Source organism: Hetaerina americana, unplaced genomic scaffold, assembly GCF_022747635.1.
Source record: "Hetaerina americana unplaced genomic scaffold, ioHetAmer1.1.p SCAF_7, whole genome shotgun sequence".
Classification (NCBI taxonomy): Eukaryota; Metazoa; Arthropoda; class Insecta; order Odonata; family Calopterygidae; genus Hetaerina; species Hetaerina americana.
The window spans coordinates 83,828,822-83,853,326 of NW_027287316.1; the positions used below are offsets into that span (position 1 = coordinate 83,828,822).

General features: G+C 44.0%; 1 protein-coding gene across 2 annotated transcripts in view; it reads left to right on the plus strand.

Annotated features, from left to right (window-relative positions):
• The first annotated feature begins 553 nt into the window (after window positions 1-553).
• The window catches only part of zyd (sodium/potassium/calcium exchanger zydeco), a 96,831-nt gene continuing 72,879 nt past the window's right edge, over window positions 554-24,505 (plus strand). For both annotated transcript variants that reach the window (XM_071595349.1, XM_071595350.1), the window contains exons 1-2: window positions 554-631; window positions 22,129-22,452. In XM_071595349.1, the coding sequence (XP_071451450.1) occupies window positions 616-631; window positions 22,129-22,452 (340 nt within the window). In that variant the 5' untranslated portion in view covers window positions 554-615. The remainder of the gene's footprint in view (window positions 632-22,128; window positions 22,453-24,505) is intronic.

A 24,505-nucleotide genomic window follows, 5' to 3' on the forward strand; every position in this document is an offset into this window, starting at 1 on the left:
TCGCGGGGAGAAATTGTTGAACGCCCCGAGTGCGCCCGAGTTTTTCATTTGTCTCAACATTCAACAACTTGTCTTCGGGAGCGACCATATTGTTGGCGGCGCCCGAGAAAGCTGGAAGACGGAACGAGGGGAGAGGTGGTTGGTTGGTTGGTTGGTCTGGCGGGTGCAATTGATTGCAGCGGACATCATCCATCTTTTTTTAATTTGTACACTCATGTATTTTTCCGTTTGGGGCATTGGTTGATGTCCGTCCGTCGCCCGGAGACGAGGGATGCCTCTCTCCCGGTCGCCGCGAGGGGTCGTCGCCGCCTGGTGCCGTGGTCCCCTCGCCACGGGCGGGTGCTGGAGTGTGGGAGGGAGCGGTGAGGGGAGCGGATAATACCCCTGCATTCGCGCCCCCATCCCCCCCCCGGCATCATCTTTTGTTCTGCTCGGGGGACCGCATCCCTCTCTCTCTCTCCCCGTCCACCGGCCACCTCCTCACTCTCCCCCCCCCTCTCTCTCTCTCCCTCCCTCCCAGGGGGAGGGGCGGGCGGGGGCGGCGGAGGGGGGAGTGAGTGTTGCCCTCTGCATCAGTAGTCCTCGAGCTGTCGTCAGGCCAAGAACGCAGACATAATGCGCGGCCAAGGGGGTGAGTGGACGCTTTTCGCGATCTCTTTCTTTTCCCTCAAATTCATCTCTTCCTTCCTTCCCGTCTTTCTTTCCCCTTCGTGAAGTGTCGCCCGAAAAAGCGGATTCGCTCGTGAATTGTGACGCCAACAGCATATTTGATTTCAGTGCGTTTTGTGTGTGCGTGATTGATTTGCTTCGTGCGTGCCGCGTGTACTCGTTGTTTGGAAATTGCTCTCATTGCCCTTCTTGTAATTCCGTGATGACGGTGCTATTTCTATCGTGAGTGCCTCACAGACTTCCTCCTCTACTTCTCCGAACGGTCCCTATCCGTGCTCCCTTCGTCTCGGCGTAAGATTAATGACGAAAGAGCAATCAGTCGTCGCCCCCCCCCCCCTTGCGACCCCTCGTGGTCTTCGCACCACCTCATTTCCACCGACGGAACCGCACGCGGGCCCCCGCACTCGTCCCGTCACGGCGGCATCGGACGCGCCCTAAGTGCGGTGCGAAGGCGTGCTGTCGCGGGCATGATACCCGGGGCACTTTAAATCGGTGCATAGGCGGGAGGGGGGGAGAGTGCAGGGAGGGGATGTGCGAGGGGGAGGGAGGGGGTGGTTCAGGGAGCGTCTGGTGGTTGTGTGACGGAAATGGTGGTGATGGTGCTTGCGCGCGTGCTAGGAAAAAATCAACTGACGTGCGAAATATTCCTCCCGCCCTCTGCCACCCCCACCCCATCTCCCTCCCCCACCCCATCTCCCTCCCCTTTACCCACCCCCTCTCTCCCTACCTCCCTCGGCACCCAACTAGTGCTAGCGACTCCTCGAGATTTTGGACGGCGTGTTTGAAAGGGAGACACGCTCCTCGAAATACGGCTGTATTCAATAGGCATATAACAATCGTAGCCACGGTTGAATTTGGGCTCTATGTGGTGGTAATGTTTTTGTGGAAGTTGTTAGGGAAAATGGTAGAGATGAAGCATTTCTCTTCGGAATTCATCCCAGTAGTATGTTTTTGAAACAAAGGTTTCGCCTGCGTCCCAACTAGTCTTCTTCAGGCTTCCGAGGCAACTTTGCCAAATGTTTATTTCAAGGGAATTATGGCAGCCGAATCCAACGCCGGCGGAACCGTTGGGTAAAAAAATTCAAACGCGAATGAAATCCCTGAAAGAAATGAATCCACCCTTGCCCCGATGTTGTGAATGGCATCTTCGATTGTTTGCTCAGTTTGTTCGTATTCCCTAGATTCAAATTAATATAGAAAACTGTGGATTATTTTATATATATATATATATATATATATATATATATATAATATTTCAATGAGAAAAAACGATACACGTAGGCAGGAAACTATTCGTAATAGGGCGTAAGACATGTCGTGGAAGTGCCAGTGATAGCAAATGGGGAGGTAGAGGAGAGAGCAAGTACGAAGGAAGAGTGAAGTGGGCACAGACTGGCGAAAGCAGCACAATCAGGAGGGAAAAATCTATGCACACTAATCATGATATGACAGGCAAAATATTGACCCGGAATTTTATTAGAGAGAAGAATATATAGAGGAAAAAATTGGAAAAGACATAGGCCAGCAAGCTTGGGCGGAGAGAGAGAGAATTAGATTTAGATGAGGATAGCTTAGCTCGAGGCGTACTCTTTGGCGAGGTGGAAAGGGCATTAAGGGAATTGAAATCAAATGAGGCCGGGGGGGGGGAGAGAAAAGATTCCCGCGGAGCTACACAAACCACGTGTTGGAAAACGTGAGGGGAAGAAGTGGACTGATTCTAAGCATTAACGAGGGAGGAATTTGGAATTACAACTCGGATAATTATTTTATTGCGCCGGTGACATTCGTCGAAAAATAATCTACTTGAAGTTAAGTGTAGGTATTATTAATTTTAGAAAAGTGTTGAATTTTGCCAAAATTTGGTAAAAGGTTTTTGAGGATTCCATTGTTTTGTGATTACGGCATTGTGATTAGAGGTTAAATTCCAATATTTTCAGTCTTCATTATCTTTTTTAAATTTTCAGTCACCCAGCTATCATTGTTTTAAACTAGACTCTAGGAAACTCACCCTCGACAATTTGTATATAATTCAGAGTAAGTATTCGGGCGCCCCTGAAATAGATGTACCCCGTAACAGTCTCCCTCTTATTATTAGGATACGCTTAGGACCGTATTCATAGTCGTTTCCCAACTTTGTCGCGAGTGGATGACCCTTCAGAATTTTCCAGGGCTGTTAGGAGTGGCTGATAGATAATATTGACCATGATTCCGGGATATGACGACGACTTGACGGGGAGCAACCATTCAGGGAAGGAATGGGTTAGTTTTCGACAAAAAATTCCAAATTCCGTTTAATAATTAAAAAAAGTATTCGTATGATTTCGCTGTTTTGGACGACGCTATATTCAGGTTCACGTCGAAATCGGTTGCACCCTGAATAAATTGCGTGAAATCAATCTGTTTTCGAAATATTTTGAATCCCGAGATATTTCCTTGCTGTCGAAATAGCCGAATAGTTTCAGGACGCTTGGTCGTGATTAATAAGAGTTGGCAACAATCTTCTATTGAAAATTGAAATATTAATTGTTTAGTTTAGTTCGAGTGCAGACTCGTTTTTTATGTTATCGGAATGTTTAGCAGATCAACGAGAGGGCGAAGCACCAGTGTAGTGTCCCCTCCCGCGGTTCTGTCCTTCAGAGAATATCATTTGACACAAAACAATCTCAATGTATGTTAACATACGCGATCGCCCGGTGGGCGGAACGCTGGCAAATGAAGGTTCCGGGTTCGATTCTGGGCGACGCCTCTGGTTACCCTCCTCGGCTTCTTGCAAGTGGTGCTATTAATCTCCCGGAACCATATATACCAGCGGAATCCGCAGTCAGGGTGCGGAACTAGCTTCTCAATGCGCTCTAAATATATGAATTTCACACGACTTGCCAAATTGTCGAACAAAATTAAGCGAGCGCTTGGTCTTCCCTCATGACGCCAGACAACAGTTCGATCACGGTGTTGGCCGCCACCGTCACTTTTCGTAACCTAACATTGACGTTCAAAAGGCAAATTCGCAGGAAATTTCGCGACTAAAAGCCTCCGGGTCCACGGGAATGTTGGCAACCCTTCGTCACACCCTCCCCTCCACTCGGGGCGCCCCGTTCCACGTCCGTGGTGCGGAGGGCCCGAAGACCAGGGCCCGACGGGGCGACGGCGCTGGACATTGGGGGAGCCGGGCGAAACCATATGGGGGTCAGGACTTTAGATTAATTCCAATCGGGAGCCATGGGAGTCAATTCGCGAGCGGTCGGGCGGAAGGGGGAGGGGTTGATGCGGTCCCTCGTTCCCCTGGTCCGGGGGAGATGCCTCGCCGTGCCGTCCGTTGGCCCCCTACGCGCATGAAAAGAAAGGACGGACGGACGGGCGTGCGTGCGTGTGTGATCGTGTGCGTGGAGGAGGGATGGGTTGCCTGCGTGTTTGCGACTACATGCCCCCACGTATAAATAAACATATGCGTGGGGGGGGGGACGGGATGGGTCGCGGCGGTGGCCATTTTCCCATTACGCGCCCCCTCCTTTCTCCCAGGGACGGAGAGGAGATTATCCCAACTCGGGTTTGATTGGAGGGGATCGGTGGTCGTGGGGGCGCAATTTTAGGCGTTTATTCGCGGGGGTGGAGGGGGGGGGTCTTCCTCCCAACGGGGGCAGTTCGGCCCTCTCTCTCCTCCCCCATTCGTGTCTATCACCGCCCGCCGTCTCTCCGAAGGGTGCGTGGGCGGGCGGCGCTTACCGGTGTCCCAATAAACTTTTCGCAGGCACCTCGTCTCCGTCTCTCCCCGTTAATTAGTTGGTCCCCTCGCCCTCGCTTCTTCCTCAAAGAGGGGTGAAGGCACTCCTTGCCACGTGGCGACTCCACGGCCTCCCTCCGACCCATTCGCCCGCACGGTAGACAACCTCCATCGCTCGCATGGAGGCGATGCCGCCGTAGATTCCCACCTTTGGGCTTATGGGTTCGCGTCCCGGCGGCAGTTTTTTTTCAATCTGGGGCATCGTTATTCTTACTGCATGGTTAGCATAAAAAGTATGGCAAAAGTTAAGGGGAAATAGATTTAGGGTTTCAGATATTGCTCGTCCAATGCCTCAGAATTCTTCCAAGTACATCCCTTGAGCGTCGACAGACTTTTGCCCGAGCGGGTTTTCCACGACCCGAACGCTCCCTGGTAGGCGGAAGGTCATTAAGGGTACAAGCGTGCAAGCTTCCTTGACGGCACTGAGGGTCCCCTGGGGTGGTGTCCTTTTAGGGAGGATTTCACTTTTGATAATAGCTAATAGTCTGCTGGTACCAAGTCGGGACTAAAAAGGGGGTTGGGGAATCATCGCGATGCCGTTGCAGGAGGTCTTCGCGAGCAGACAGTATCGACTCCGCTCTTTTGGTCGTCCGCCCAAAGACTTTCGGGAGGACGAGTTTAGCACATATCTTTCACATCGCCAAATTTTCATTGGCAATGGTGAGTGCACTGACAAATTATCAATGCCAATACGATATCTGCGATGATGTGCAATTCAAACAATGTACGTCAGGAAGGCGTTATCACCGAAACTTTTTGTGAAAACCATATAGGTGACACGTAATTGAGCATTTCACCAATGCGGCGGTATTATTCCACCCGTCGGATGGCACATAATAGTTGTGATGGCGACCCCTTGATGCTTGACGTTATTAGAATAGTCGGGGCCGGGTTTCCATCTTCAGCCTTCCTCCCATTCAATGAGAAAATCCGACCTCTGCTCGCAATGCCCCCTCGTATTCATCTCCTATGACGCAAATACCCTCAGCTGTCGGGCGCTTCGCCTTATGTCCATCGACTGCTGCCACCGTTCACACGGCACTTGAAGTGGGACACCTGTATTTCAGTCTCGTCGTTAGTAGTGTAGGTGCCCTATTGAATGGACCATGTGTAATACTAACCGTGAAAAATATTGTTGGGTCCCCGACAAATTAATCGCATTACCGTAATGGCACAGCGCATATACTCAATTACATACCTTCCCATAATATATTGTGGCTCTATTGACGTTTTTCACAAATTACTATTACCTGTATGAATTGGATAAAAGTGATTCCAGATAATATTTTATCAATGTTGATCCTCGGCTTTGCAACACGGGAGTTGCTATATAATGACACAGTAAAGGTTTTCATAAAATCACTCACGATGGGTAAAAACTTTTCGGCTTAAAAATAAATAGCAATCAACTTTCTTTGTAACTTAAACTGTGCCCTTTAAATTTGTTTAGACTCTCTTCAAAATTTACAATCAGTAAAAAATTACTCATTAATACGTCATATTTTTATTCATCGTCATCGAAGAAGCAAATAAAATGTTATGACATTTGTGAAAAGAGCAAGCAGATATGAATATGAAATAATTACATTACTAGGAACTTGTCGTTCTCTAGGAACTCCTTAATCGTTGCTATTAATAGTTTTTCGTCTTGTGAATATATCATTTAGAAGAACGCGTGTTTCCCCTTGCAAAAGATTACGCGGCAACTTAACTCGGCTCCCATTTTCAACGCCGGCGTCCCGCGGGAATATTGATAACGCGGATCCCCCTTTGGTGCCTCGCTTTCTTCGGCCACCAACTCCGAAAGGACGAGCGATTTCCCTCCCCCCCCCCCGATCCCCCCTCCGCCCCCTCCCCCATCCATCATAGTAGTAGCCTGCCGTATTGGCCGCAAGGAATCGTGGTCAATATTTTTAACGATCCGCTATCAGTCTTGAATCTATTTAGGGCCGTGCGGTCTCAACCGATTTGCGAAACCGATGATGTTTGCGCGGCTCGGGAGATTTTTCTCATACACAACGTTCTTATCGGGCGCATTTTGTCATAGTGTTAGAAATGGATTTTTGGCACGGATGTTTCTCTATGTTATACGTATATGGTTTGGTGGCGTAGCTTATAAGCTTGATGTTACTTGATTTGGGATGCATATATAATGCACGAGAAGCATCAGGTTTTTCTTCGCAAGCACTATCTTTTACATACACACAGTTTAGTTCCATGCGTAATATTATCTTCTGTTCTGTCACACACTTTCACAATGATGCCCGGGAAATTGCTGTTTATGCGTGGACGCGATCTGTCGTTGACAATTCCTCTCATCTCTTCCACGATTTTCGTCTCATAACTCTGAAATATCTTTCTCAATGTGGTTGATGGGCAGTCTTTTCTCATTCGGAAACGTTTTCTTAATTTGTTTATAGCGGTTTAAATTAAGGATTGAATGTGATAGAAATTGTTGGATAAATATGTTTGAAATAAGTTCGTTTCCTCTTTATTTAATTTCATTGAAAGTTATGCTGGGTTAGAAATTTAGTTACTTTCTTATTGAACAAAATATCTGCACGGGGTTTACCATTTGGAATCCACGTGCAACGTAATTTATATCCATTTGACCTTTTTTAATTACGGGATATTACAGGAGTTTCAGAAATAACTTTGCAGCTTCCACATAAAATAACTTATGTGGAAGCTGCAAAGTTATTACTGAAACTCCTGTTCGCAATGGATTTCCACAAAGTCTCGGCCTCAACCATCAGATACGGGATATTAAATATAAAAACATTTTCCTTGGTAGTTAAACTTCGATTTAAAATCAAAATCCATGGTAGAGGCAGTGAATTTTTTATAGATAGGAGCGACCAAGTTTCATTAGGATTTTTTAAAAATTTGCACTTGCCCCTATCGGAGGAATCCTTTCGTAATGTGATGTCTCCGGCACGCTTTTGCAATTTTTGATGTAGAGCGACAGCCGTAGTTAACCTGACAATTTTTACATTTGGCAGGGGTTGCATGGAACTTATATGCAGGTGTATACGTTTTTCGTTTTAATTGAAGCCACATTCCACAGAGTCTTCAAGACATTTGAAAATAACACTTAATCAATAGTGTAAATAAAGAAGGATCCGTTGATTTCCTTGTTCCACCTACAAATATCTTTATAAGCACTGATTTACTCATATCTTTCTTTTTCTTTTGCTGGTAAAGTCAATCACTCTAATAAGCCGTATTATCTTGTTTATTTCTCACCATAAACTACGTTTTTTGCCTTTATTAAGGCAAAAGTAACGGCATTGGGCATTGAGCCATGATCAGTCGACTTTGAACATGTACCAATATTACCAATCCTAGCCAATTTGCAGAAGGCTTTCTCTTTTTATAAGTATGCCCCGAAGAGCTCGTACTCGTAGCATTTTATCTATACTTGAACAGCATAAGGCCATGCTCAATTTGTTTATTGATTGTCATTCTTGTAATTCTGCGACGAGGGTGATGTCCTGAATAAGCCTTTTGCTTTATTCTGCGTACAGTGCCATGGAAGCATGGAAAATACGCCCTATGCCATCTTCATATGCAGATGACGATTGCCTCGACGTCATCCACAGCATTTTATTCAATTGCACGTAAATTGCAGTGCTTTCCTCAAAGATAAGCCGTGGGCACGTTGTATTTTTTCAGTACTTTTCAGTTAGCATTGACGTCGGTAATCGAATAAATAGTTCCACTCAAGGATTTAGAAATTAATTGTGTGAATATCTACGAAAGTTTTAATCTGTTGACGATCCCGTCAAGTGCAACGAGCAAACTCGTACGTCGGAATGGTTGTCATACCTACATTCCTCTGAATGATTTTGTGCCAGAACGGGATAAAAATTTTAGACAGAAGAATAAGCTATCCATACTAAAAGGAAAGACTTGTACTTTTCCACAGATTTTATTATACGGTACTAGTATCTCTGTGGAAAAGTACAAGTCTTTCCTTTTAGTATAGATATTAAATACTTCCACGAAGTGAAGCCTGAAACAATAGAATATATAGAAGAATAAGCTAGTTTTCAAATGCGCTCTTGACCGCTAGCGGGTCGATTTGGAGTAGTGGTCACTGTGGATTCGAGTCGTCGCGGGCCCTGGCTTGAATCTCGGTGGAGGGGGGGGGTTTAACAAGGCACGATTTCCACTCTCCTCTGCCCTCGTGCGCCGAGCGACCACCACCTGTTGAGGAGGACGCGAGAGGCACAGCTGGGCAGTGGTGGCATCCTCCACCACTCGCAGCCGCCTTTGACGTACATCCATGCCTCTCCCCCCATATCTCTCGTTCCGATTCCGGGCGTCGACACGGACGCATTCGAATCCTGACTCCCGGCGTGGTTCGCGCAGGTGTTTGAAGGGAGAGGCCCAGGCGTCTAATGAGTAGTGGAAGCCTGCTGGACTATGTGGAAAAGTCCCAACCGATCGCCTCCCGTTTACCCAAAGACCATTCTGGCCGCGTTCCGTCTCGGAGTCGAGTTGGGGGGCAACACTTAAAACGTGCATTCCTACATGTGGTTCTCCTACATAAACCGTTGGTCAGTCAAGCAGCATTAAGAAACTATCTTGCCAAATACGCGAACACAAATGAAATGTGTACGTAGACGGGGTACTCCTCGCCACACGCCCTTACGGCGGCTTGCATCGGGGGGTGGTATTATGTAGATGTGAGGGTGTGTTGCACGGTGAGTTAAGGGTAATATGCGATAATTCTCTCTCTCATTAGGGTAATATGCATTAATTATCTTCATTTCGTACTATTTAATTTTAGAGCTCGCGGTAAAATTGTCGTGCGCAGTGATCTATGTAAAGGTAGATACTACTTTGGTTATGAATTGATTGAGAGGAAATCAATTCCTTACATTTGATTATTCTATGGCTGGCACATTTTACTTGGCGTTATAATGTACCGCTAAAATTATTTATAATTTTTCAAGGGTTTAACTCATAACATTTGTTTTTATCGGGTAGTTTGTCCTGCACGTAATGTTCGTGAATGTAGTGCTTCCCAATTTCCAATAGATGCGTGACTGCTTCTCTTGTTTGACGACGATTTCTTCTTCAAGCCTTGCCCCGTACCTTTTTTCAGTCCTGAAATTATGCCCAGGGCCGACGCGTTTTCCATGCGAGGTCCCAAGAACGCGGAGGGGCACCTCATTGCTCTGTGACCACTCTAAAACTGTGAATTTGCTTGAGAAATAATTTATCTCGCGCATTTTTCTCGATCAGAATAGAAAGGAGCACTACTCCTCGGAAGAAAAACTACCCCGTAATTATTTAGTCGCCGCTAATTAAGTGAAGACTTGCCGCCCTTATATTTTAGTCCAGCTTATTTCGCTTTACTTTTCACACGATACAATCTGTATCGTTTTCTGTGAGGATTGTATCAAAATTGCACTCGTGTGTGTAGCGAAGTGAAAATGCAGTCAATGATGCGAAGTCATCAATTTCACACGACCAAGTGGGTGGGAATGGAGCTGAATGATGGAAAGCCGAAGATCCGTAGGCTCTCTTTCTTGGGAAAGAAATACCACCGTGGGTGGAACGGGAACTCGAGCGTCGCAAGTAATTTCACCCTACTTTCTTCTCGTTTTTTTTTGGAATTTCGCCCTTCTTCCCGCTTCGGGTAGCGACGCCCAAGGGCGCCTCGAGGACATTCTGCTCCCCGGCGGGTTCCAACGAACGCCCCTCCCGGGCGATAGTTTTTTCCTCCCGCCGTGAAAGGAGGGCGCTCGCTACGCGAAGCGACCGCGCGCTTTTCTTTTTTGCGAATCGGACGCGCGAGCGATTCCATTCGGTCTCGATGATTTTGGCGAACGACCCACTCGCTCTCCTCCCTTCCGCATCATCCCCCGCCGCCACACCCTCCACCCCCTGGTGACATGGCCGTCCTCACGTCCTTCGGGGAATGGAACTCAATGTTGCTTCGTCTATTTTCGTCCCTAAATGAAGATATTGGGATTTAACCGAACGCCAATCGCCAGTCTTTCCGTTCTCCGTCCCTACCTTCCACTCCTATTTACACGTGACCCTCTCTCCCTTCCACCTTTGAAACAGTGACACTGATAGGGCCAATAAGTGCGAATCGAAATGCGGCATTCGTAAAACTAAAAACCCTGGCGATAGTTATTTTATTTATGCTTAGGATGGACCCTTTGTGTCATTACGTTACATGATTTGTGATTGATTCGGGAATGTCACGAAAAATAAAATGTTAAGCGATGTATTTTCAATGCATGTTTGGAAGGACGGAATTAATGTGACGGCGAAGATGGAAATTAAAAAATAAATAGTGATTTTGGACAGTTTGAATTGTGTTTCAGTGTAAAAGCACGTGATAATTGTCTATAAAAATAGAAATGGATAGATATTTTTTTTTGGAAAATAATAAGTTTTAATACTCGCGTAATATTATCTGCGATGTCCGTGGAAAAAATTCATGAATATATATTTATCAGTCAGTGAGTGACTCCTTGTACCCTGATGAAGGTGGCTGAAATATCAATGTGGTATGTGTTTTGGTTAATTTTTTCTTTTATTGCTATGATTAAATAAGTGTGCATCAAGAATTTGTGAACGCCATAAAGTTGTTCTCTATTCTAATTTGTGCCCTGAAATAAACTAGTTTTTTTTAGAACATCGTGACTCGAACAAAACTATGCAATAAATGAAGGCAGATCGTGATGCCATTAGAGGCATTAATGCGATAAGAGACGACGTTCCAACATTCTCAGACGTTGGCTCGTTGTTGACTGATCGCTAGGACAAGGAAAGGAGTGTGTTAAACTCAAAAAAATCGGGTAATCCTGGAATGGAGATTTCCCCTCGATCGTACTGAATTTGTGCGAACCGTTTTGTTTTTTCTTCTGTCTTGCTCTGATGATTAATTTCTTTCATTATACCATTTGTAACGTTTCGTCTCGTGGTCCCCCAGCTTACCAGTCTCCTCGCCGGACCAATTACCTCTTCTCTCCTCGGGAGTTTGGATCGAGTCGCTTCTAATAGCGTGGATGTAGACGAACTTCTTGGCAGGGTTTCCTTGCAAGTGCGTCCTGCAGGCGTTAAACGAATTGAGGAAGATCATTCGAACACCAATTTCAATCTGGGCGAATAGTGGAAAATATTGTTGGGACTAGCAGTTAAACAAATCGAATTAAGTTCGAAAATGTTTGTATTTCGCCTCTAACCTCATGGCCGTAGTGGCAAAACGATGCCCTCGTTCGAGTAAATTTGTTATCAAACATTTTGGCGGAGTGAGGTAACTTAAAAATTAGTATTATATGTCACGTTACAATATAATATTATTTACGGCGCAGGTCACGGGTATTATAACACAGTCATACGAGTTGAAATAACACACTTCACGCTATTCATTGGTTAAATGACAAAAGAATACCAAGTAATCGTTAAAAAAATAAAACAATTTAAAGAATAACACCCAATTGAAAGGTTCATGTGATAAGGATTTTTAAAATTTAAACTAATTAACGATTTATTTAATATTCATTGGAAACACTTCTTGGACAAGTTATTGCGATTGATGCTGCCGTCATAAAACATTAAACAGTGTACCCTATCATGTCTAAATTCACTCCTTGGCATCTAATATGGTTTTTTACTGAAAATAATATTAAGAAGCTCGCGTTTCCCGTCAGTATGTACATTCGCGTCTCTTGTTTTTGCTATGTTAAATTAAATTGTTAATTAATTTTAATCGCAAATTCAGTTAGTTTACTAGTTTGAATTGACTTTTGCGCATCGCAGGCTCCATCCACTGCCCCTCTCCAAGGTGCCATTTTGTTTGGTACGACGCGCGTCGATTGCCGGGCCGGGGCATTCGGCCCGGACCTCTGCCGGGCTCCCGGCGGGACTTCCCGTTTGTCGACGCCTGCGTGGGCGCCCTCCTCCCCCTCCCTTGTTTATGCCCTCGATTCGCCTTTCGTGGGAGAGGGCGGTGGAGGGGCGGGGAGGGTACGGACCCTTCCTGGCCACGCGAAGTAGGGCACTCGGGCCGTGCAAAACACCCTCCCGCACCCGCCACCGACGCGCGCGCCATTAAGGCTCTCCGTCCTCCCCTCTTGGTGCGTGGGCGAGTGAGTGGTTTGGGGGGGGGGGTTGTTACTCCCACCGCGTACGGTGGCTCGTTGTGCCATTTGGTGTATAGCCTGACCTTTGACCGGTACGAAATTCATTTATCACCGCCGACCGTGACCACATCAGGAATTATTTCCACCTGCTATTACATTAAGCCGATCATCCACAAAGCAGTGTCCTGGTTACTCTTCCTAATTTACGTAAACGATCACAAAAATGATGTACATTCCCCAATTAAGACTCTTTGCTAATGATTGCATTACATACAGAGGGATGGAGCATGTAAATGACCGCCTAATACTACAAAATGACATCGATCGCCTTAATGGGTAAAAAATGATAATATCAACATTAATTTTAGTAACAACTTCTAAGCTATTATTTAAAATCGGACATATCTGGCGGGAAGTTCAACGCTTCAATATTCTATAACTGTGACCAGAAGGGTACCTGTGAATGTAAAGATTGCCAAGTGTATGTATAAATTAAAATTGGGCCTCCCCTGAACGCTTCACTCGCTCTATCGTTCCAGGAGTGTACAATGCACATACTTCTAATGTTCTAGATCTGTTGGTTCTTATGGGAATTTGTATTTTTACCTATTTTGCGTATTTTAACAACTGTGTTGCAGGGAAAAAAGGCGCAGCGCCCGTTGGTGGGGAAGAACTTTCAAAACAAGGTATTGAACAGAGGTGGTATATTGGTGTCTAGGAATTTTGTTTTTTTTTTTCAACGTTGGTAATAGGGAAATCGGATTTATTTGGTATTGAATCGAGATAAATTTGATTGGCTCACTTGGGAGTTTGGGAACCCATTTTTCGGATCAAGCAAGGGTCAGGTGACATGAGCAGACGAAATCTTCCGAATTAATCGTTTCCGGGAAGTCATTTCGATTACGCCGATTTATCGATATCGGCGTTCATTTCCGTACAAATATTTGTCATCGAAGTCAATGCAGAGCACGCGTTTAGTCATGGAGATAAATCGAAGCATTTTCCAAAGCGGCAGGAACCGTTTTTCGGAAGGGGATATTCGCCGATATTCAGTGGTGATAGCCCGGGATGACAATGGTCGCTTTGTTTGCCCATTGGTGACCCCTCGGCGGGGGGCCGTCGGCGGACTCTTTCGAAACGATGGGCGAGTCACCGCGCGTGACTCGGTTTGCGTCGAGATAGGAGTCCGCGCGGCCGAGATTCCGGTTGGACCCTGACCCCGGGTCGACGCACTGGACAATCCGAGGGAACAACCTCCCCTTCCCCCTCGCCGTCCACGAGGCCGACACCTCTCTCCGTAGCGGACGATCCCATTACTTCCAACTGAACATCTTCATTGAACGGTGTGAAATACTTTAGGGTCACCAATATGTACTTAAAGAAAGGATGTTCAAGCCACGTGCCGTGCAGTGCAGGGAAAATCAATTTCACAACACGGATATTGGAGTAGAAATATTAAACTTCCATTGTTCAAACGAGTCGCGCACAATTGGCCATCATGGTATCGTTTTCCAATTGTTTAGGACCCGGTTTTTAATAATATGTCAAAATGTACGCTTTTTAAATTGTTTTCGCACTTAAATAATTAAATCTTTCATTGAATTAATAAACTTCATCATGGATTAAAAAAAAATGGAGCTTCAAGCCATCGAATTCAATGAAATATTTCTCGTAAACATTTCATGTTGAAAAAATATTTCCTTATCGTCAGAATAGCAATTACTGCCGTATTTATAATAAAAAATCGTGCTTTATTAATTGGGCAGTGGCCACAGGTTTTAAATACGCATTACTTCTACCTTTTGATAATGCCAAATGGAGCAATTAGGTAGTAATATAATTATTCATACAAATAGGAACTAAATGATTTAAAATTCACTAATGGCCGATTCCATTAATTGGTCTCGTGAAAATAGTATTTCGAGGCTTCCGCCCGCCGGCGTCCGCGCGTTCAGGCGTCGAGGCGTTCGAGCGTCGTCCAATGAGATGCCAGTCCAAAGATTGCCAGTCGCGCGGGCTGACGCACCCGCGAAGTGGGGAAGGCTTCAGGCGTTGAATGGTGCGCGCTCGGGCGGCTGGCGGCAAGTGTGAGCGGAAGTAGTTTGAGAGTCATAAATGGCTCTTCTAGTTGAACATGCCGAGGAAGAAGGTAGAAGCTACATCTATATGCAATGCTTGTGTCGTTAGTGATATTCGCCTGTAGATAAGTGAACTGGACGTAGATATGTTTCGTGAGACTGATACAGAATTGACAAAATACAAAACCAACCTCGGAATTGCTTTTGGGTTTGATTAGCCATGTAATTAATAATAATAATAAGGTAATCTACTGGATATGGTAGGTTTTGTATGGACACAGCTCCTAAATAAATATTTTGTGCCTCTTATGAAAACACAAAATCCTACTCTACATCAGGTCCCTCTTCATCTCTGAGAACTTTCTTCCTCCCTTTTTCCCGTCCAACATCCCTATCCCGTTCCTTCCCTTTCCTCGTTTGCGTAATATTCTCCCCTCTATCGTAGTCTTCAACATCCCACTGCCGGTCAGTGCACCCTTCATCCACTTTTCCTGCCTCCATAGGATTTCTCCCAACAAACCACTCTCTTCGCTCACAATTCCAAGTACTTCCTCATTTGTTTTCTTCTCTGTCCATTTCCCCTTCTCCATTCTTCTCCACACCCACAATTCAAAAGCCTCCAATCTACGTCTATCCTCCTGCTTCAATGACCACGTTTCCGCTCCGTACATAGCTACGCTCCATATCAAAGTTTTTACAAGTATTTTCTTAACATCCTTACTCAACGTCCCCGTCATCAACTCCCTCCTCCTTGAGAAAGCCTCTTTGCCTAGCGCAATTCTTCTCCTTACGTCTCTACCACATTGACCGCGTTGGTCCAAAACACTACCGAGGTACGTAGACGGCCGATTAACATTCTGTCTTTTCCACGTGTGATGAGGGGCCAGTGGGATCGCTGATGACTCATGGAATTCTCCTTGGACAAAGGCACTCCAGAATTCTCAGCTTCATTTGAAGACGATCGGTTTTGCTTTAATGTCAGTTTTAGGAAATACTTTTCTTTATTTTTATAAATTGTCATTAAATTGATTATAAAATGGTCATTTGTCGTAATGATGCAGACCACACGTAGTCTATAGTGCACCAGCGCAAAAAAATCACTGAGCATCATCAATTTTAATATCTAGTGCCAAGGAGATTAAAGAGGAATAGGCGTAGTCATGCAGTTTGGCATGTTACCATTTTGATTTATCTTTGACATGAAGGCCTTTCAGATGCTCGGCTTCCTTATTCGGAGGAATAATTCCAAGGATATCGCCCAAAACCTTTTTTAAACTTTGATTCCGAGTAGAGGTTTGCAATAATTCATAGTAACTTCTTGAGACCTCCTTCGCCTAAACCATTGTGCTCTTACTTTTGACTGAATTCAGTTTGGCAATAAATAACAAGAGGTTAGTAATTCGTGACTCGAGACGAGTGGTTATTCGGAATGCACACTAGGAAGTGTCCATTATTATTGAAGAAAATCCATTTATTTCTTAGTCTATGAAGCTTTTCCTTATCCACGAATACAAGCTCCAATTAATATTTAGGAGTGTCATATTTGAGATAGTATTTTTTAATTATCAGCAACGTACAAAATGCCACGACATCCATGAACAAGGAAACCATGGAAATTCGTTTCGTAACTGCTTTGGAAAATCTCGTGCGATTAGCCATGGATGAATTTTTATTGCATTTTTTTGGCCCATTCCACTGCTAATTACTCTTGTTATGTGATCTGATAAATGCAGAAATTGAAACTTTTCCTTTCATTGAAAAGGATGGAAGAATTTTCGTAGAGGTCCTGTCCCATTCGCTCATTCACTGAAAAATGAAGAAATTGCATCGGAAGCAAGAGATATGTATCTTAACACGATTAAAAGAATTTGTCTTATTTTTTGCAAATTTATCGTATGTGTCATTCGATAGACATCTTTTTCCAAAGGACGACTTTTAAAGATGTCATCACCCTTTTCAGGTCTTTGGCTCCCGCGGAATTCCCCTTTGTTACGGAGAATTCTCCCGTTTTCTATTGGTGTGGTGAGGTGATGAAGATGTTTATTATACACCTATTGTTTTCTGCTCTTGAGCAATGCTTTATTTTTTAAAACCTCGCGCTTTGTTCATTATTTGTTTGATAACGCGTTGGTAAGCAATATCGGTAGGTTGTGCAAGCGAGCATTAGAACAGCCCCTGCCTTGTAGGCTAGCGGCATCCTTTCGATCAATGTCTGTTTATTTCACGTAATTGTAATGGGAAGTTGAACAAAGTAAGATATGGGTTTAAAGTAAAAGTAAATATTGAACGCACTGCTGTTTACTGATTGTGACTCCTATGCATACATTCTGCTCGTGGTGCATCCTGTTCGTGGTCTTTTTGATTAATAGATACTGCTGCATAAGTAACTTCAGCGAAGTAACCCGAGTGATTCGCGCCCATACATACTTGCTCTTATACAAAACTTCTTTTGCATTTTCTAAAGCATTCAAAGTGGAAGTGGAAAACTTCGTCCATGCATTTTTTTAAAAACTTTGATATAAAAAACAATCGTCATTAATGGAACACATTACTGGATAAATTATATATATATATAAGTGATCGGATATTGAAATATTACCGATTGGGAATGGCCAAAACCCTGCATTTCATCGCGAGTGTAGCTAAAGAGGAAAGAAAGGAATACTTGCGAGATACTAAACCTTTACGTAATTTATACTCCGACGCTAATTTTCGAAAACCTGTAGTGTTTACCAGTTTAATAACGTATTTGCATTCCCCAATAATCGCCACTAAAACTACTAAAATTTAAGATCTACAGGTTTCCAGGATATTTATTGGTTCAGCAGAGAGCCCTGACCAGCATGAAGGACAAATTTCGTCGTTTGAATTCAATAATTTCGTTTTTAGGTGTTTAAAATCCAATTAATTATATTTTATAATTTTTAGTTTTAGCCGCTGGGACTTATGAGCAAGGATACCAAGAAAAGGCTCGTAAAGCATTGATGTGTGTAGAGCGTGGTTTTGCACGGCGCGGAAACGCGACCCTTGGAAGTATTTTTAGATTGGAGGATTTTGAGATGTGGGTGTGCAGGAGGGTGGAGAAGGTGAAGTGGGAAGAAAGGAAAACAAACGAGGAAGTGCTTGGCGTGGTCCGAGTGGAGGAGGGAGGTTTGATGGGAGAGATGGATGGACGCAGAGAACTACTCTTGTTTGCCCGACAACATTTCCTTCTTCATTTATTCCTAACGTCTGCCGAACATCATAGTCTATAAAGCCCTTCTTTCCTCTTCCCTAGTTATCCGAAATTCGATCCCTCGGATCACGGCCTCCAACATCCCTCCATCTTTTAATATCACCTCCAACTAGTTCAATAGTTTCAGCCTCAACTTTGTGGAAGTTCATTTTAATAAATGAAAAAGAAACACTTTGTTCCAATCCACCACTTTATTACAGGTACGACTAGTTTCGACGCTACGGCGTCATCCTCAGGTACACCATCACCTCCAACCATTCTTTTTGCCTTCTTCGGACTTTCCTTGCCAAACTTCTCTCGTCTCCACCGTTGTGCATAGTTCCCCTTTAGTCTTTCTTTCTGTACAACGATTTTTCTCCATTCTTTTCCTCACTTACATTTGAAAGTCCACCAATGGAAACCAATTCCCTTGCCTCAATGATGTTTCCCATCCATCCGGTGCTGTGCTCCATATTGTTGAGTCTTTTTTAGTCTGTTGTGAACGTCTTTACTTGGCGTACGTGTAATGAACTCCTGTCTTCCGGCAAATTCATCTTTTTACGGCGCAATGATTTCCTACAACAAACATGTTTCTGCAAAAATACCTTCCATACGTGTGCATGAACTGCTCCATTTGCTTTAGTTAATGCCTGCTAATTTTAATGCTTAACTCGGATTTCCTACTTCGAGGGGATATTTTCGTTTCTTGGTGGATATCCTGTACTTCGTCTACATTCCCCGAGTGTGATTGTAATAAGGATTCCTGGTTACAAATACTTTTGAACGCTTTTTCTGGATTACATAAACCCGTTTTAATGTTCGTTAAAACCAATCGTTACTTGACATGAGCGTTCATCAAGCGTAATGTTCACAGACCGGTCCGATTTCATTTGCATTGCAGACTGCTTCATTGAGAACTTGGCCATAATAATCGTCTGTAAATTAACGAGCGGTTAAACACTTGTACTTGACTTAACTTGCTATTATAATACTTTTTTAACTCAAAGCGGAGGTTTAGTTTTGGCCTCAGTTTAACGAGGGGATCGAGATGGTGCGGGGGCTAACGTACTGGCTTCCCACCCTGAGGGCGCGGGTTCAAATCCCGGCGGTGTTGAATATTTTTCAGAGGTATCTCGATCCCTACTTGCGGTGCTTTGTGGAGGGCACTTTGAGTGAGTACGCCGTCCGTCGGATGGGACGTTAAGCCGCGGACCCCTTGGCGCCTTTCGTAAGGAGTAGGCTAATGCCGACGCCGGGTTTCTCTCCACCCTTCATCCTTTCCTGTTCTTCCCCTATGGCGCAAATGACCTTAGCTGTCGGTCGCCTCCCCTCAAAACTACTACTACTCAGTTTAACGAGGCATTAACGAACCAGGTCTTAAACTTGACTTAGTTGGGATTCTCAATGGTGGACCAAGGAAAGAAGTCTCAAAATCCGCGCTGGAATATTTCTTTAAATTTCATAATTCAGGTTGCCTTATCCTCAGATTCTTAGGGTCCTAATAACGTTTTTTTACGTCGAAAGCTACCTCAGGTGTCCTCTGCCTTTCCAAGACACTATTGACTAGAATAGTTTTACGATAGCTCTTCACTTGAAGAAACGCCGTGTTTCGCTCTTTCAGCTCGACTTCTATGCGATCCCTGTTGTATGCGCGGGCTAATTTCGCCCTTCGGCAATCCTTTCATTGGATGCCTTCGACTTAATTTGAGCGCGGCGTGACGGTTAACTTGACGGGCGTGCAGTGACGGAGCGGAGGGGGAGTTGGAGTTGGTCCAACTTGAAAAAATGTGGAAATGACGTCATAAAAGTGAATGAGTGTTTGCATCCATGTAGTAGGTCGATCAACGTCGTCTACATCTGCATTAAACCGTCTGTGCTGCCACCTGGACATTCTAAATGAAGTTATGCAATCGTGGTAGAAATGTCAGATTGCAATCGAGTCCTTCCATCGTGGTTTGTGGCTCATTTGCCTCGGTTTCGTTGTAATTGCGTGTGGAAGAGAATTTATTTATACCTGGAGTCTATAGTCGTTGCTATTTTATCATTCGGGCGGACCGATATGCCGATATATTAAATTAAAGGTCAATATTAGTCCGATGTGTATCCACCCCCTGCCTCACGCCCTGGCGGTGGCTTGCAGAGCACTTAAAATACAAAATCTTACAAATATGATGTGCTACTGCAACCATTCCGCTTTTGGCGCATCAAGTAACTTCGAGGGCCCTTCTTTAAGACCGTCTCACTTGTTCTCATGGCGTTTGGAGTCACTTTCCATGTGCTTTGGGGGCATTACCCGTCCAGTGTGTTTTGAAGCAATACGAGCAATATCGTACATGTATGTTGCCACCGAAATGTCCGCTTAATGACAGTTTTTTCTCTATTCTTACGGTGCTTCTTAGTATTTAACCTAGTTCATCAATTAAAAATTTCTCCGGTGGTTCCTAAATACTTGCCGCGTATTCCGATAGAGGGCTTCGAACCCTTGGTCATATCCCACAATTTGTTTCCGAAAGGAGGGAGTCTTGTCTCCTCTTCTTTCATCATTTATTGTCCGTGTTCTCCCGGAAGATCTCTGGCTTCTTTTGGACTCTCGCCAAATACAACTCCCACCCCGTTGTCCCTGGATTCCCCGGAGAGCATCCATTGATTGTTTCCCTTGTTTGACAAATCGGAGCCTGTATTCGAGAAAGGGTTTGATTGATTGTTTCCGGCTTGACTTGATGGAATAGATTCATGTTGGAAATGAGAAAATAGTAACTTTGTGATTCCACAGAAATTGAACTACGATACGACCCGGGTTTCGATGTTCGACGTCATCTTCAGGTGACGTTGGACGTTGAAACCCGGGTCGTATCTTAATAAATTTTCTGTGGAATCGCAAAGTTTAGATTTTTTCATTTCGAGAAAGGGGTAATTTGATCAAGCAGACGGGTGCTAAGTCGTCTTTGAGTTAATTAGGGATGAGGGTACCGCTGTGTTCTGTGCGCTCAGGCATCGCTCTCGCCCAGCAAGCCTCCGAGAAGCAGTCCTCCGAAGTAAATTTGTGTTTCTGCAACTTTAAATTACGACGTCGGCTGTATCGTGCAATGCTCATATAGGATGGCTAATGTCACTTCCGTTATGCTATATAAAATGCACTGGAATAGATATGGAAAATTTATTATTTTCATCTCTAAACTATATCTACTATTTTATTCATATTCGCCCGAGAGCTCTAAAACTTCGTCATATCTCTTTGCTAGTTCTCAATTTCCATCAGCATAAAATACTACCGCCTGAGATCACAGCCAACCAATGACGGCATCTTGAAGACGGCAAGACGAGCACAAAATATGTGGTAGTCTTAACTTTTCAGTCGTGTTTCCAAGCAACGGAGTCTTAGAAATTTGTGGAAAACTTACGAAGATTTGGACATTTGGAATATGTGGACATACTAACAAAAATTCTAATTTATTAGAAGAGTACTGGTTAAATGCTATGAAATGGTTTAAAATAAGTGTTATCTTTCCCTGGTTGGGCCTCATTTAAAATATTCTTCTAGTAAGGGATCCTCAGGAAGCTGAATGGATGGCCGCATCGGAACGCGTGCAGCGTAGAGGAGCTGGATTTTTAAAACGTTATTTTATTTTATTCAATTAATATTACCCTGCAAGCCACCTCTAAAGTGTGTGGCAGGGGGTGATTACACACCAAAATAGCCTTGACCATAAACATCTTTCCCTTCGAGCGCGGTCGAACAAACGCTATTTCACCTGATCCCTTTATCGTTCGAGGGAAAAGTGACATCTTAAATCTATCTCTTCTGCATTTAATCTCTCGAATTTTAGTGACACGATCTCTCCTACCCTAGTACGATGGAGCTAATTATATATGTTATTATAAATTGAGGAGCGTATTAAATTATTAGAGTATCTAGGCTCGGAATGACTCGCGTAGCGAAGGTTAAATCACAGATTATATCTCATGCATAATATGGAAGGATGCCTTCTTGGCAATGATATTGACAGTGTACTATTGGCCCCATAGTCCTACGGTAGGCGAGATCATGTCAATAAAATGAAAGGGATTATGTGTAGAACAGATATATTTCTCATTTTTTTCCACGAGCGCTAAGGGATCAAAATAACATTGTCCCACCGCGGTAGAGGTCATATTAGGGTAAAAATTATTCTGTGTGTAATCACCCCCTGCCGAACACCCTAGCGGTGGCTTTCCACGGGTACGTGAAGAGAGATCGGCAAATTGGTTGTGTGACGGGAATTGTGGTTTCCGCAGGCGGCGGCCGTCACCTGTTGTTCACCGATGGAACCGCGTCGGCGGCGGCGGCCGTGGAAGCGTCGGCGGTGGGGGTCGGCGACAGCTCGTGGGGGGCAGTGCTGGACCTGGAGGCGGACGGCGGGTCTTCGTCGCTGCTGGGCCCGGGGCTGCTCAATTGCACGCCCCCGGCCATCGACGACTTCCCGCGGGACCTCTTCACGGAGAAGCAGCGTCAGGACGGAGCCGTGGTGGTCCACGTGGCCGTCTCCCTCTACCTCTTCGTCGCGCTCGCCGTCGTCTGTGATAGGTACTTCGTTCCGGCCGTAGAAAGGATATGCCAAGGTGAGTGAGCTCTACTCTCTCCGTTGCTTATCCACCGGAAACAGGATGGCATACACTATGTGGTTCGGAAAAATGAACTAACATTTTTCGTTAAAAATTGAAAATGCAAGTTCAACTTTAATTATTTACCGTTTTCCTGTTACTTGACGTAGTGTACGTTGGAGACTGTAGTTTTAGGGCGCCCTGAACGTGCCACCCTGCAGGTCACCTCTGGGATGCACCACGTGACGAAGGCAAAGAACCTTCAACACATTTTCCTGGAAGGATAAGAACTTTAGTGCACGATTTGGCATCAATTCTGACGCGATGGCATAACCCATCCTGGGGAATGCAAATTTTTGAAATTTTTCAATGCGTTGAATCATCGTCAAAAACTGATCAGGATATTGAAAATGCTTGGCTTAATCCTTCAAAACCAATCTTAAGAAAATGTGTATTGGTGGGATATTGTAATCGTTTTCTCGTGACCAGTCTTAATGAACCAACAAGGAACAATGCCCACACAAGGATAGTTATCCAACAGTTGAGAGTAACTTGGACTGTACAAATGCACTCAAGCAATTAGTTAGTAATGAGTTTCCTTTGCATTTTGGATTGACTAAGTAAGTTTAATGAATCAAGTAAGCTTATTAAGGATTAAGTAAAGTGCGAATTCACCCCCCGTCACAAGGCTCTAGCGGTGGCTTGCAGACTATTGAAATAACAAAAAGATTTAAAAACTTGTGTTTGTATCTGAAGTAAAACATGACTCATACGTATGCCGAATGATCACAGACGAGGCCAGAGATGACGAAACTTTTGGCAGTTGAGGGTCCAAGTTTATGGAATAAGAGTACTACATACTTATGTCTGAAAGAGGAATTAGGTGTTTTTATCAGAAAACAATTTTTAAATTTCATTTTAATTTATAGTTATTCACAATGATTTGTTTTGAAATTAAATTGAGTTTATAACAAAGGTAAAGATGAATATGAATTAAATATCATTAGAGCTCTTCTTCTTATACGAGAACTTCTTCTTCGTGGGGTATTAAATTGCCTTTTGTTAGAAGTATAGAGTAACATTTGCAGTTAATATTGCCGATTATCTTTGATTTTAGATATAAATACGTAGATCAATTATCTCAAAAAGAAACTCATACTTTATAATTATTTTGATCTTTTACATTTTTGAGTATCCGGCTAGCCACCATTAGGGTGTGTGGCAGGGGGTGAATACACACTAGACTATTGTTGACCCGCAATACCTTTCCTCCTAGCGCTGTCGGAAAAACCTTATTCTGATCCCTTAAATCTATCGGTTCTACACTTGATCTCTCTAATTTTATTGACATGATCTCTTCTACCGTAGTAAGATGTGGGTATAAATACATTTTCACCATCACTGCTAAAAATACTCCCTTCAAATTTATGCAAAGAGCTTCAATCTGTAATTTAACCTTCGTTCCATGAGTGATTCCCCGCCTAACTGCTCTAATATTTTGGATACGCTATTAAGTTTGTCATTACAACGTTTCACAAATCTAGCTCCTTTACGCTGCGCGCGATCCAATTCGGCAATCAATCCAATTTCGTTAGGATCCCATATCCTTTCAGCATAACGTTTCTCTTTGACCTTTTCATCACACTCACCTAATACTCGACTAATAAATCCTAATTTTTTTGTTCGCTTGTCCAGATACAGGCATTCCCCGTATGTGTTTCACCCAGGAGAGGTCATGAATGATAGTAATGCCTGCGTATTAAATAGTATAAAAATTCCATTTCGGCGTTCCCGACACAGTAGGCTTTTTGGAGGGAATCGCTCTTTTTCCAACAATTCATTTTTACGCACTTTTTTAAGTTTCATTTTAATTGCAAAGAATCATATGCCCAGTATCTAGTAGATGAACGTATTTGAATATTGCAATTTTCCTCTGAACTGATAAACACTTTTTTCCATTTTTATCTATTCCAATTACATTTAATTTCTTCAAATTGGGCATAAGTGCCATCATATCCATAAGTCTACAGGCAGATCACCAGCACGTCGGCAATTGGAAAATAGATGGAAA